Genomic DNA, 14,568 nt, shown 5'->3' with positions numbered 1-14,568 from the left:
TTCTCTATCTGCCCGACCACATTTCTGACCTGTTCCCACCTGATTGCGGATAGCTCTGCACATTTCTATCTTCCTTATGCTTTCTTGTGAACTGGACTGCAGTGATCAGCACTGACACTAAGTATACAGGAAGATATTACACTTATTGTCAGTGCTAATCACTGCAGCCCTGCTCATCTCCCTATCTTCCTAACGCTAAACAGAGACACATTGGGAAGACAGAGAGAAGTAGGACTGCAACAATCAGCACTGATAGTATGTGTATTAAGTTCCTGTTCTCTTTCTGTCACCGCTGATCACTGCAGCACCGTTCACCAGGCTTTTTCCTGCACTCACTAACAGAGAAGTGCAGGGAAGTGATATATGTGCAAGTGCTAGCAGCAAGTCAGATAAGCAGGAACAGGTAGGACATCATTAGGGCCCATGTAGAGAGGCAGATGCTGGGATAGGGAGATAAGAGGCATGCTAAGAAACCTGCCTCTGTAATACATAGCAACACTCATTATTGCTAAGCAGACAATAAACATGGAATTTTATAGTTAAAATAAACACATTACCCTAAAAATATAGTTTACAAAAATGTTTTAATTTACTGTCTGTATAAAAATTATTTGAAATGACAGTTACGCTTTAACAGTAAAACTGTGAATACAGATTCTGCCATCAGTTTACTTTGGAACTTGTGCTTCACACCTAATCAAAAGCATTAAGTCACATCTGTGTCATTCACAGCTCTATTTTAGTAGGTGTGGGAATGTATTTTCCCCTTCTTTCCTTGCTGCCCATTATCTGCTTTAAATAATTCATGCAGTCTAAACTTTATAGAAAATCTATGGATTCAGGACACATTGGACAGATACTAAGGAGGAGCTAATAATATAAACTGCCTGAGAAAACCTTAAAACCGAAGCAAATCATTTTATTAATAGGTTGTTAAAATAGTAAATAGCTTCCCCTCCACATCAACCTAATGGAACCATTGGAGAGGGATGAACGTTTCACACATATGTAAGTCCCCTCGATTACTCCTTTGCAGTGCTGGTATATATTTCAGTTTGTCCCAAATTGTCCCAAAAAGTCAACCAGCTTAATGTTCTGAGAATCACATGGACACTTGTCTCATCTAACAGCAAATGATTCACCATATAGGCTCTTTTAGAAGGAAACACGTGCTACCTATAATCGTATGTTCGTATGTTTCTTTGCCGTGGTAATGGCGTTTCATCAGGAGCACACAGAGCGGTGAGGTAAGTGGTGTAGGAAGCTAAACACCAGTAGTGTGTGGTCATCTACACCACAGTTCATGGCCTAAAATGATAGAATTCTGCCCACCACGGATGCTGTGCGGCCATCGGAGCCTCTCGCCATCACAGTGCCCATTTATTGACTAGGTAATCAGGGGCTGTTTAAGAGATAGTGTTTATGCGATTCTCAGAGATCTAGCCTTGTTGACTTTAGAGGGACAATTTAGGACAAACTGAAATATATATGCCAGCACTGCAAAGGACTAATAGGGGGGACCTATATGTGTGAAAAGTCTACCCCTCTCCAATTATTCCCTAGCATTAGCCTGACGTTGGAAGCCATTTTGTATTTTACCGACCTCCTAATAAAATTGTTTAGGTTTTATTGTGTTCTCAGGCAGTTTTTATAGTTACACTTGAAGACGTATACTATATGATACCTCAGGAGCTAACAATGGTATCATTTTTTTTATCTTCTCAGATGAGAAAGGGGATCTGACTGACAACAACCTGCTGCCGAGAACGGTGTTATTAATGCATCGTTGGTATCTGTCTTCTACTGAACTTGCTGGAAAACTTATCTCTTTATATCCTTTATAAAGCAAGAAAACACACACATTACCGTCACCTTATCCACCGATGATGTACGATATGGCACAAACTGTGCACTCCCTTTTCATATTGAAGACAATGAGTTCCCACTTAAAGAGGACCTGTCACCACTCCTGACAAGTCTGCATGAGTAAATAATTTGAGTATTTCCCATGATATGACAATTCTGAAGCATCTTTTCTTATAACTGTATGTTGTGCCTTTCCTTTATTATTCATACGAGAAGTTTAGAATAAATCGCCAATTGGGTGTTAACATTTGGCGGTTTGTCCTCTGACAGTCTGACACAATTCAATTAGTGCTGCCAGTGACAGATGGAGGCAGGGACACACTCCTTTGACAAGGGGAATAGCAACACCCAGTAATCAATTTATTCAGGAATTTACAGCATAAAATAATAGAGGAACAGCACAACATTTGATTATAAAAAAGGTGCTCCAGAATCGTTATTTCTTGGGGGAAGACTAGGCACACTGATTTATTACATGATGGTCCATTTGTTAGAAAAATTTGAATTAAATACTTTATTTACCTGAAACTTTGTGTGCTCATGTAGTTTCCCCTATAACTTATGGCATAATAAGGGTCCATTCACACGTCCGTTGTTTCTTTCCTGATCTGTTCCGTTTTTTGTGGAACAGATCTGGACCCAATCATTTTCAATGGGTCCTGAAAAAAATCGGACAGCTCGATGTCTGATTTTTTTTCAGGACCCATTGAAAACGAATGGGTCCAGATCTGGTCCAGATCTGTTCCGCAAAAAACGGAACAGATCAGGAAAGAAACAACGGACGTGTGAATGGACCCGAGTGGGCCCTACAGAAAATATTTGAACAGGCCCCCCCAGCAACTTCTTTTGCAATCCCCTCCTCCCATGTAATGACCAAGCCTGTGGCTAATCATAGTCGCTCTGTCACACCAGGCCCTGCATGACTGTATGTCATGTCACTCTATATACTGTCACTGTATATAATGTCATTGTGTAATACTGTTGAGGGGGCCTTAACAATAAAATCTTTTAGTCCTCCTCATGGGTGGGCCCCTTCTGGGTTTGGGCCCCAAAGCAGCCACTTTCCCTATAGCTATGCCCTTGAAATTATGCAGATCCAACTTACATTTTATGGCAGACCTCTCGGAGAGAACAAGCACCTTGTTTCATTCCATTATATAGATTCCTCTCCTGATATACAACAAGCAGTTTTCCCCCAACATCATTGGATGGCCATTCTTATTAGATAGGTGTCACCCCAACGTTCGCCTCTTTCGGCAACTTATTTCAGCTGAGAACAAATGGATCAGGCAGTTAAAATCTGACCGCCTGATCTGTATCTCACCTGAAAGTGACATCAGCTATTGGGGAGAGTTGCAAGGCTTCCATACACATCAGATAGTTAGCTGGTAACATCAGACTCTTCAGGTTTGGCATACACATCTGATGTGCATGAACAGCTCTCCAGTGGTCACAGATACACAGACAGACAGACAGGTACCGACATATGGAGATATATTGTATTGTTGATTCGTTTTTCCAATCATTGTCATATATGTTTTTTTAACCTGTACACCTATCGAAATTCCAGTGGAGAGAACAGCAATGACTTGCGCTTAAAAACATGTCACTTTATGAGGTAATGTTGTTGGATGGAATCACTATAACTATCATTACAGAGCCACAATAAGACATAAACTGTAGGTCCATAGAGATGTGCATATGGCAGGAAGGAGATATGTATTTCTTAAACAAGGAGAAGGCCTTTGTGTTGCCGTGGCTCTGGGATATCAGAGCCTGGTTATATTACTAGTTAGTGATATAAGGAGGAAGGAAAGTGACATTTTTATCACAATGTAACTAATAGCAGTTGAAGTGTGAGTAAAAGCGAATCAAACCTGCTCCTGAAAAAAGTTCATGCAGTTTAAATGTTTCACCTGTAAAATCTCTGGTGGCAAAACCATGTTTTTTCTTGAGATATAGTTGGCCTCGATCGCACCTCAATTTCAAGATTTTCACACAACTCTAAAAGTAGATAAAGATAACCAAATCAAGCAAATGAGTCAAAAATATTAGACTTGTTCATTTACTTATTTAGAGGCTGGAAAATGTTATAAAACTTGAGTTTGGACTCCACCAAACCACAGTCAGATAGTGTGGTAATTGAAGACTATTATGAACGTTCCCAGGAGCGGTCAACCTACAAAGATCACGCCAAGTCATGTAATAGTCCGCAAGGTCGCAAAAGAACCCAAGGTAACCCCTAAGCAACTAAAGGCCTTTCTCACATTAGTTAATGTTAATGTTCATGAGTTCACCATTGGGAGGACACCAAACAACAATGGTGTGCATGGCAGGATTGCAAGAATTAAGCTGCTGCTCTTCAAAAAGAAAATTGCTGCCCATCTGCAGTTTGTCAAAGATCACCTGGACAAGCCAAAAGGCTATTGAAACAATGTTTCATAGATAGATAAGACCAAAATTGGGCTTTTTCATTTAAATGACAAGTGTTATGTTTGGAGAAAGGAAAACACTGTATTCCACTATAAAAACTGCATCCCATGTGTGAAACATGGTGGTGGTAGCATCAAAGTTTGGTCTTGTTTTGCTGCATCTGAGCATGGACAGCTTGCTATCAGTGATAGAATAATAAATTCTAAATTATATCAGCAAATTTTGAAGGAAAATGTCACAGCATTTGTCTATGAGCTGACTCTCAAGACAATGTGGGTCATGAAGCAAGACGACAACCCTAAGCACAAAAATTGTTCTACCGAAGAATGGTTAACGAAGAATAAAGGTACAGTTTTGGAATACCCAAGTAAAAGTCCTGACCTTAATCCAATAGAAATGTTTTAGAAGAACCTGAAATGAGCAGTTCATGGAAGGAAACCCACCAACATAACAGAGTTGAAGCTATTTTGTACAAAGAAATCGGCTAAAATTCCTCCAAGAAGATGTGCAGGACTAATCAACAATTACAGAAAATGATTAGTTACAGTTATTGCTGCACAAGGGGGTCACACCAGATACTGAAAGCAAAGGTTCACATACTTTTGACACAGACATGTGATATTGGATTATTTTTCTCAATAAAGAAATGATCAAGTCTAATATTTTTGACTAACTTCTTTGATTTGGTTATCTTTACTTTTAGAACTTGTGAGAAAATCTGATGTAGTTTTAGGTCAAATTTATGGAGGAATATAGAAAATTCTGAAGGGTTCACAAATTTTCAAGCACCATTTTAAAAGTTCTGCAATTTACTAATATTCCTTAAATATTTTATGAAAAATTAAAAAGTTTGCAATTGTTGATTCCACCGTTACCCCCATAATGTGTTTTACATCTATAACTCAGCTGTCATTTTAATTACCGTTTTGATAATTTTGACTTTTAGGAATGTTTGATCAAGGGGCAGCTATTCAATTAAAATATTATCATCAAAGACGTTCTCTTTTATGAGGACAAAAAGTCATGATAACCCTTATGTCTGTTCTAGATACTGGATTCTGGAATTTCCTGCAGAGTTTAATTTGGATTTGGGATTAATACAGATGACAGAGGAATTTAGAGAACTGGCGAGCCAACTGGGTTATGACGAACATATTAATCTTATAGACATTTCCAGCATGTGAGTCTTTACTGTATTTTTCACGCTGAAACTGTTTTTTAACCCTTTATGTTAATAAGATGGATTTTTGCACCTTTAAAATTAAATTCATATTCCCTAAGCCTGTACAGTGGCAGTACAAGTTCCCCACAGTGCCTTATTGCAATGCCTTAGGATCCTCCTTTACTGCCCCATTGGTTCAAGTATGTTGCAGCATAATTCCTCTTGAGGTATAAAAAAACTTGTAAGCAATGTTACCGGCAAGCATCTGTTCAGACACAAAGGGGGAGATTTATCAAAACGGGCATCCTCTGTTCGCTGGAGTGAGATTCGTCTTAATAAATTAGGCACATCTCTGACCCTCTGTGATCCAGAAAGCCAGAGCAGGTCTAGACTTGAGCTCCCTCCCACTAAAATAAAAAAGTTAGCTGATTCAAGTTTACCCGGCCCGGTCTATACAGTAACTTGGGAGTCTTGGCTCCAGTTCCGTTCCTCCCCGCGCTTCTCGGCTCGGTTGAGTGATGGCTCTCTTTCATGACCTTTAAGTTCTTCTGATATTATCAGCCTAGATATGGTATATCTTGTCTCCATGTATTCTCCCGATATCTGTGTTCCTTACCTAATGTCTCTGTCTTGTCTCCCCTTCTATCCTTCTTCATGTTTCCTTACCTCTACATTTTCGTTATTTGTTTATTTTTATTTTTTTAGTTCTACTTATTATATTCATATCCTCAAATGTTTCATAAGTGGATACTAATCAACATTACTAGTGTCTTATATCTTTGGATATATTACATTTTTTTATGTGCTTTTCACAATTACCTCTTACAACGCTTGGTAATTATTATTGCTAATCTGCTTGGATAACTCAATAAAAACTGATTGAACCATAAAATAAAAAAGTTATTTAGCAAATATGTCGTGCACCATAATTTGCAACTTTTCGCCACAAAAGTGGCAATAAAGCATTGATAAATTTCCTATAAAATTTCCAAGCTAGAGTATGTTCACAAAGATTGAAGATGATTCTGCAGCATATGCACTTCATTCAGATGTATGGAACAGTTGCAGTTTTTTTGTTTTTGCAAGAAATCAGCCACATGTCCTTTTAATGTGAACTCTGGCATGCATGAAAGCTTTTCCCTTTAACCAAACGGCAGCTATAGGCAACTCTGTAATTAACTGTCACAGTGCGGTTCACTGTGATACTGTGTTGCCATGTTGGCTGGCTGGCTGCGCTCTCGCCTACTGCCTGCGGAGGACATGTTCCCGTGTATGCTGGTTGGTTGTGTAGTGCGTGTTGGCTGTGGTCATCTGTAGGTGTGTGCAAACTGTTCCCTGTGACTTCTATGCTCTCTGTGTCTGTTCATGTAAGAGTTCATGTTTTCTGGTCTGTATCTGAACATTAGGTGGTCGGGTGTCTTCATTACCCTGCTGAGGTCAGTCTGTCTTCTGTCTCCAGGAAAGCTGTGTGCAGACTGCTTGCTGTCTTGACCAGAGTGTTTGTACTTCTGACCTGACTTGTGTGGCCATCCTGATTGTTCATTGATGTCGCATACGTCAACAATGTCTGATGCATCTTTGTCATGTCTTTGGTTATGTCCTGGTCTGCCTGTGAAGGCCATGATTCCTGTGTGTGTTCTGATCCACATGGCTTTTAGTTTATGCTTTGTTCCTGATTTTGTGCCTTTGGTCTGGCCTTGTGCTCCTGCAGCCAGCCAGTCGCAGGGGGAACACGTGAGGTGCACGGTGGACCGATGAGGGGTCAAATGGTATAACACACAGTTCATCAGTTTACTCACGGTTAGCAGAGAGCCTCCCTGGGCTGGCAGCACAGTGTTGAGGTGGACAGCACGAAATCCTCCGGGGCACGCTCTGTGGTAGGAAGCATCAGCCAAGATGGTGGTTGAGGTGCCCTTGATGTTAAGGGTGCTTAGGGTGCTTGTTGCGGCTGAGTCCCTTGATGGTTTTGTCGTGACGCCAGTACCGTTAATGGTGGTACAACCATAGGTAGTAATAATGAGGTAGACAGTGGTAAGATGCAACTCACAACTTTTACTTTGGATGTCTTTTGGTTTCAGCAGTACAAATATGCAGTCTTTAGATGGTACAGAGTTAATTCTGTAAATCCACTGTTTTAGGCTGTTTAGGTTTCTTGGTTTTGGAGCAGTGGGTTACTTCAATGTCAGTGGAATCTTGGTGAGGTTGCCGGAGGCTAGGGTATCCTTCACCTAAAATATCCCAAAGGTCCTTTATGCCTGGGTTATGGCTTTTATCCTTTGGATGAATTTGAATCTGTCCCTTTCTCTTGTCCCTTTCTGGACTAAAACTTCTTTTTAGAGCTGACGTGCTGGATCTGCACCTTTTCACTCTCTCAGTGTCAATATACACACTGATCTTCACACTGACCTGTCTCTGTCCCCACTCTATTCTGCCTCAACTAACTAACTAGGCCTGACCTAGATATATATAGGACCTGAACTTTATCCCCATCTAGTGGTGGGATGTATAAATTGCACCTTATAGGCCTGTTAACAGGGATTTGGCAGATACATAAATGCAAAGTTATACTATACTGTACAATGCAATTGTTAGGATCAAAAAGCACTTTTAAGCAGTGCCCACACACACGTAGTGGGACGCTGCACTCCTGTCTCATGTCTGTTTAGTATGTATGGGTTCCGGCTGTGTGTACAGGTCCCTGGTTTTCTTACCAAAGGTGCTTGTGCATTGTCCCTGCACCTAGCCAGAATAGGAACTTTCAACCAGTTGGGGGCTGTCGTTTAGTGCAGATTGTCCAAGTAGGTAGAGACAGTAGTTGGGTGGAGATTAGGTATGCATTGTTCCTTACCCGTATGTCCTGTTTGATTCTCTGAACATGTTTGTCTTGTAACCATCATTGAATACATCTACTTTCACACTTGCGTTTTGGCTTTCCGTTTGCGAGATTCGTTCAGGGCTCTCACAGGCGGTCCAAAACTGATCAGTTTTGCCCTAATGCATTCTGAATGGAAAAGGATCCGCTCAGAATGCATCAGTTTGCCTCCGTTCAGTCGCCTCTCCGCTCTGGAGGAGGACACCAAAACGTTGCCTGCAGCATTTTGCTGTCCGCTTGACGAAACAGAGCCAAATGGATCCGTCGTGGCACACAATGTAAGTCAATGGGGACGGATCCGTTTTCTCTGACACAATCTGGCACAATAGAAAACAGATCCGTCTCCCATTGACTTTCAATGGAGTTAATGACGGATCCGTCTTGGCTATGTTACAGATAATACAAACGGATCAGTTCATGACGGATGCATGCGGTTGTATTATTGTAACGGATCTGTTTTTGCAGATCCATGATGGATCCGCCCAAAACACGAGTGGTCGTTTTGGCTAGTCTGTGTCCTGAAGTCTTGTTGACATTTACCAAGATACATACCGGTTTATTTAAACAGCCTGGTTACCATTTTGTTCTTGCGAATGATGCTCCAATAGCAGATCCCAGTGGTAAGCACAAGTGTCAAGATTAGCTATTTTTTCTGAAAAACGTAGCTAGAAATAGTAATAAAACTTTTATTGGCGAAATAAAAAAAAGAATGATAAAAACTATAAGCCATGTATGTCTATAGGTCACATACTAATAAGAAACATAAGCAGTAATATGCTAATAATTTCAATAACAATAACCTGTGCACACTTCTGCAGCTAAAACCCAAAAATTTCATATGGACATTTATTCTCCTATTTACACAGTGACCAAAAGTCTCAATTTTGTGTGGCTTGTCCATGAATTTATGGATGTTTTAAGAAAAGGTCCTTACTGGACATTGGGAGCAGCCTCTTGGTGGTGAGAATGATGAATAATTGTATGGCAGTAGCCACATGCCACCTTTGGGGAGCAAAGTGCAGCATCCTACAGGACAGGTCACACAGGATTATGGATGTCTGTCACCTAGTGCTCATTATGGACTTTTGCTGTCATTAAAATTACGACAAATATCTTAAAATTAGGAAAGCCATAGGAGACAGCACAATTTCTTGGCGCTAAGAATGCAAATGGGGGATCTGGTTATAATATTTTCTAAAATAAATAAATAAATAAATCAAGTATACTGTAGAAACGGAAGATCATCAAGGATAATAAAAAGTTGTCAAAATAAAATCAAGTTCAGATGTCAAGAAGTTACTGAAGTTGTATTACAGAATGGAAGCAATTAAGAACATAGGACAGATGTGCCACATGCAGTCACTGGAGCATTAGACATTGCTTGCAAATCATACGATTGCATGGATGAATTCTTGCAAGAAAAAAACATGAATCAAATGAAGGAATTTAAGGATTGGTTCATGTTGGCAAAAAATATATATATTTTTTTTTTTGTTTATCCAGAAGAGCCCAGTTGCTTGATGTTTGGCAGCGATGGAGTAAGAAGATGTTTATTACCATGGTTAGGTTATAATGCTTTTTCTGCATCACGTAGAGTGAATATGTGTGATGGTCCATGTCTGCTTCTCGTCTTCAGACATCAGCACTTCTGAAACTCATCATAAGGAGAATGAATACAGTGATGCTGAAACAATCCCAGAGAAGATTGTGCTGCCTTATATCTGCATACAGATTAGTTGGGATGGAATTATCAAATGAATAATGACCTGAAGCATTAAACCTGGCTGGTTAATGCAAGTTCCTTAGTAGCTAGTCAGTCCTGAATTGAACTACATGGGGCAGATTTACTATTGCACATGTGCCAGAATTTGATAGTCTTTTCATGTCACACTTGACTTAGCAGAAAGTGAGTATGGCTTAGCAGGAAATGGGCAACTGCTTATTGTGGAACATAATTCTGGTGCAAAGTATGGCAAATAATAGGCGGTATACACTGAGACTAGACATGCTAAAGTTGCACCACATTTATCATCCAGCATCAGCCAGTGACTGTTATGACTGTGTCACGGAACCATGAACCAGACGTACAACAAGAGATAAGTGAACATAAGAAGGCTTTATTGAAAATAAAGCTGTAAAGCAAAAAGTCCAAACGGATGGTGAAACCGAGCAGAGTCTTTGTGAAGCCAGAGGTCAGGAACCAGAAGGGTAGTCAGACGAAGCCAGGATCAGGAACCAGCAGGGTAGTCAGACGAAGCCAGGATCAGGAACCAGCAGGGTAGTCAGACGAAGCCAGGATCAGGAACCAGAAGCAGCAGCAGTCTTAGAAGCATGTGAACACAAGAGGACCAAGCAAGGAACTGAAGCCACAGACCTCCTATATATATGAGCTAGGCATCCAGCTCCTCCCAGGGGAAGGAGGAGCCGCAGGGTGGAAGGCTACAAGAAACCCAGAAACCAAGATGGCCGCCAGCACATGTCAAACGAAGGAGAGCAGCAAGCAGGTAAGACCATGACAGTACCTCCCCCTCAAGGGCCCCTCCTCCGCGGAGCACAAAACGGTTTCTGAGGGAAGCGTGCGTGGAAGGCTCGGAGCAAGGCAGGAGCATGGACATCTGCGGAGGGAACCCAGGAACGCTCCTCTGGACCATAACCACGCCAATGGACCAAAAACTGCAACCGACCGCGGACCAGGCGTGAGTCCAGGATATTGCTCACCTCATATTCCTCACGATTGCCCACTTGGACCGGACGAGGCCGAGGAACCGAGGAAGTGAAACGATTACACACCAGTGGCTTCAACAGGGAGACATGAAACACGTTGGAGATCCGCATGCCAGGAGGAAGCGCAAGGGCATAGGCTACCGGGTTTACCCTGCGAAGCACTCGGAAGGGACCAACAAAGCGAGGCGCCAGCTTGGGAGTGGGCACTCGAAGGTTGAGGTTGCGGGTGGACAACCATACACGGTCTCCGACCTGGTAGGAAGGAGCAGGCGCTCGTCTGCGATCAGCCTGGAGTCTCTGGCGCTGCGCAGAGACCTCAAGGGACTTCTGGATCTGTACCCAAGAAGCACGTAGGACGGAAAGGTGATCCTCCACAGCCGGAATATCCTGGGGAGAGAATACCTCCGGTAACACGGCAGGTTGGAACCCATAATTGGCCATGAAGGGAGACGTCCCAGAGGAAGAGTTCACCGCCGTGTTCCTGGCAAACTCAGCCCAAGGCAGGAGGTCAACCCAATTGTCTTGGTGATCGGAGACATAGCAACGAAGGAATTGCTCCAAGGCCTGATTGGATCGTTCTGCGGCCCCATTGGACTGAGGGTGGTAGGCCGAGGAGAAGGAGAGATGAATCCCCAACTGGGAGCAAAAGGCGCACCAGAACCTGGACACAAACTGACTCCCCCGATCCGACACAATCTCCTTAGGCAAACCGTGCAACCGGAAGACCTCCCTGGCAAAAATCGTGGCCAACTCTTGTGCAGAGGGTAACTTCTTGAGAGGAACACAGTGGCACATTTTGGAAAACCGATCCACAATCATGAGAATGACCGTATGGCCTCGGGATGCAGGGAGGTCCACAATGAAATCCATCCCCAGGTGTGACCATGGGCGCTCCCCGGTGGCTATGGGTTGCAGAAGGCCCAACGGAAGGTGCCGAGGGGACTTACTCTGGGCACAAACGGAGCATGCCGCTACATATGCGGCGATGTCGGAACGTAGGGAAGGCCACCAGAACAGACGTGAAACAGCCCAGGACAGCTGATTCTTTCCAGGATGCCCCGCGGTCTTGGAGTTATGGTAGGTTCGCAACAACCGAGTGCGCAACTCCTCAGGCACAAAACATCTGCCGTTGGGTCTCCCAGAGGGAGCACCAGATTGAGCCGCCAAAATCTGCTCACCCAGGGGAGAGGTCAGGCTGGTGCGAATGGCGGCGAGGATCTGATTCGGAGGTATGACCGAAGTCGGAATCGACTCCTCCCTGGACAGCTCGGAGTACTGCCGTGATAAGGCATCCGCCCTGATGTTCTTGGAACCGGGTAGGTAGGAGACCACGTAATTAAAACGAGACAAGAACAGAGCCCATCTGGCCTGACGTGGTGTCAATCTCTTGGCCTCAGAAAGGTAGGTCAGATTCTTGTGGTCCGTCAGGATGAGAACCGGAACCACCGAACCCTCGAGCAAGTGCCTCCATTCTTTAAGGGCCTGCACGATGGCCAATAACTCCCTGTCACCAATCTGATAGTTGCACTCCGCGGAAGACAGTTTCCGGGAGTAAAACCCACAAGGAAGCAGAGGACCCTCTGGTGTTCTACGCTGAGACAGAAGGGCGCCTACTCCCGTCTCAGACGCGTCCACCTTGAGGACAAAGGGCAACCCAGGGTTGGGATGCGACAGAATCGGAGCCGACACAAAGGCGGACTTTAGGGCCTCAAAAGCTCGGATGGCCTCGAGTGGCCAGACCTGGGAATTACTGCCCTTCCTGGTCAGATCCGTGAGAGGCTTGGCCAGCATGGAAAAGTCCCTGATGAACTTCCGATAATAATTGGCGAAGCCCAAAAAGCGCTGCAGGGAACGAAGACCACTGGGCTGGGGCCACTGTAAGACAGCCGAAACCTTCTCAGGATCCATGGAGAACCCCTCAGCGGAAATGATGTAACCTAAGAAGGTTACCTGGGATCGGTGAAATTCGCATTTCTCAAGCTTACCGAACAGCTTGTTCTCTCGTAACCGTTGCAACACTCGTCTGACATCCAGAATGTGGGCCTCCATGGATTCAGAATATACCAAGATGTCATCCAAATAGACTACCACACACTGCTGCAACAGGTCACGGAAAACATCGTTGATGAATTCCTGAAAGACTGCGGGCGCATTGCACAACCCAAAGGGCATAACCAAGGATTCGTAATGACCGGTCCTGGTGTTAAACGCGGTCTTCCACTCATCGCCCGCCTTGATCCTTACCAGGTTATATGCCGCCCTCAGGTCGAGTTTGGTAAAGACCGTGGCCCCTTTAAGGCGATCGAACAGCTCGGAAATCAAGGGTATCGGGTAAGCGTTCTTGATCGTGATGCGATTGAGACCCCTGTAATCGATGCAAGGCCTCAACTCACCGCCCTTCTTTTTCACAAAGAAAAATCCAGCCCCTGCCGGGGACGAAGATTTGCGAATGTGTCCGCGTGAAAGCGCCTCCCTCACGTACTCCTCCATGGCCTCATTCTCCGCTACCGACAGTGGATAGACTTTGCCACGAGGAGGAACGGCACCAGATTGTAACTCTATGGCACAATCGTATGGGCGGTGCGGAGGTAGGGCAACCGCGCGCACCTTATCGAATACATCCCGGTACTCCTCGTATTCAGGAGACAACAGAGAGTCCGAGGAAGTACACAGCAACTTGACAGACCCATGGATGCAACTAGCCCCACACTGCGGTGACCACGAGAGGATCTCGACCGATCTCCAATCGAAAGTCGGATTATGCTTCTGGAGCCAGGGGTACCCCAAGACCACCGAGTAGTGTGGAGACGAAATAACCTGGAGGCAGACCGACTCTCTGTGAACGGCACCAATGGCTATCCCCACTGGAAGGGTCTCATGAGTCACGTGTGGCGGCAGAAGGGGTCTGCCGTCTATCGCCTCAAGAGCCAGTGGGGAACCTCGAGCCTGCAGAGGAATGGAATTGGCGGCAGCGAACACACTATCAATGAACAAACCACCAGCACCAGAGTCCACCAACGCCTGGGTCGTCACCGAGCCCCCGACCCAGGAGAGGACAACAGTGATCAGTGGTTTGTCAACACGGGAAACCGGGGACGAGGAGACTCCACCCAAGATCTGCCCCCGACAGGATCTCAGGGTACGAGCGTTTCCCGGACGGTTCGGACATGCCAACCGAAAATGCCCACCTGGTTAAGGAAACCTCGGCACTGAGTTGGCTCTCCCCCAAAGCGCTGTGGAAGAGGGGCAGAACCGGTCATACCCCGAAACACCGCAGGCGCAACAACAGGTGTCGGGGTAGACTCTGGCGCAACAACCGGAGCGGCAGTAGGAGCGAGCCCAGGAGCGACAACCGACCCATCGGCAACGCGAGCGAAATGAGCCGTGCGTTCAAGCAGGGTTTGCAACGCCACAGCGAACCGACCCAACAGGTGATCCTGCTGATCAAGTCTGGCAACCAGCGTGGGTAGCGAGGATGGCCCTGTACCGTCAGAATTCATGGCTTGGTCCT

The 14,568-nt window shown here is 44.5% G+C and overlaps 1 protein-coding gene across 3 annotated transcripts in view; it reads left to right on the top strand.

The window, feature by feature from the left end:
- The window catches only part of RASGRP3 (RAS guanyl releasing protein 3), a 168,917-nt gene that overhangs the window by 104,887 nt on the left and 49,462 nt on the right, over positions 1-14,568 (top strand). For all 3 annotated transcript variants that reach the window (XM_040429553.1, XM_040429551.1, XM_040429554.1), the window contains 3 exons: positions 1,726-1,831; positions 3,422-3,484; positions 5,348-5,479. In XM_040429553.1, the coding sequence (XP_040285487.1) occupies positions 1,726-1,831; positions 3,422-3,484; positions 5,348-5,479 (301 nt within the window). The remainder of the gene's footprint in view (positions 1-1,725; positions 1,832-3,421; positions 3,485-5,347; positions 5,480-14,568) is intronic.

Source organism: Bufo bufo, chromosome 4 (genome assembly GCF_905171765.1).
Source record: "Bufo bufo chromosome 4, aBufBuf1.1, whole genome shotgun sequence".
Lineage (NCBI taxonomy): Eukaryota > Metazoa > Chordata > Amphibia > Anura > Bufonidae > Bufo > Bufo bufo.
The sequence above is the reverse complement of the archived record's forward strand: the minus strand, read 5'-3'. Positions and strand labels throughout refer to the sequence as shown.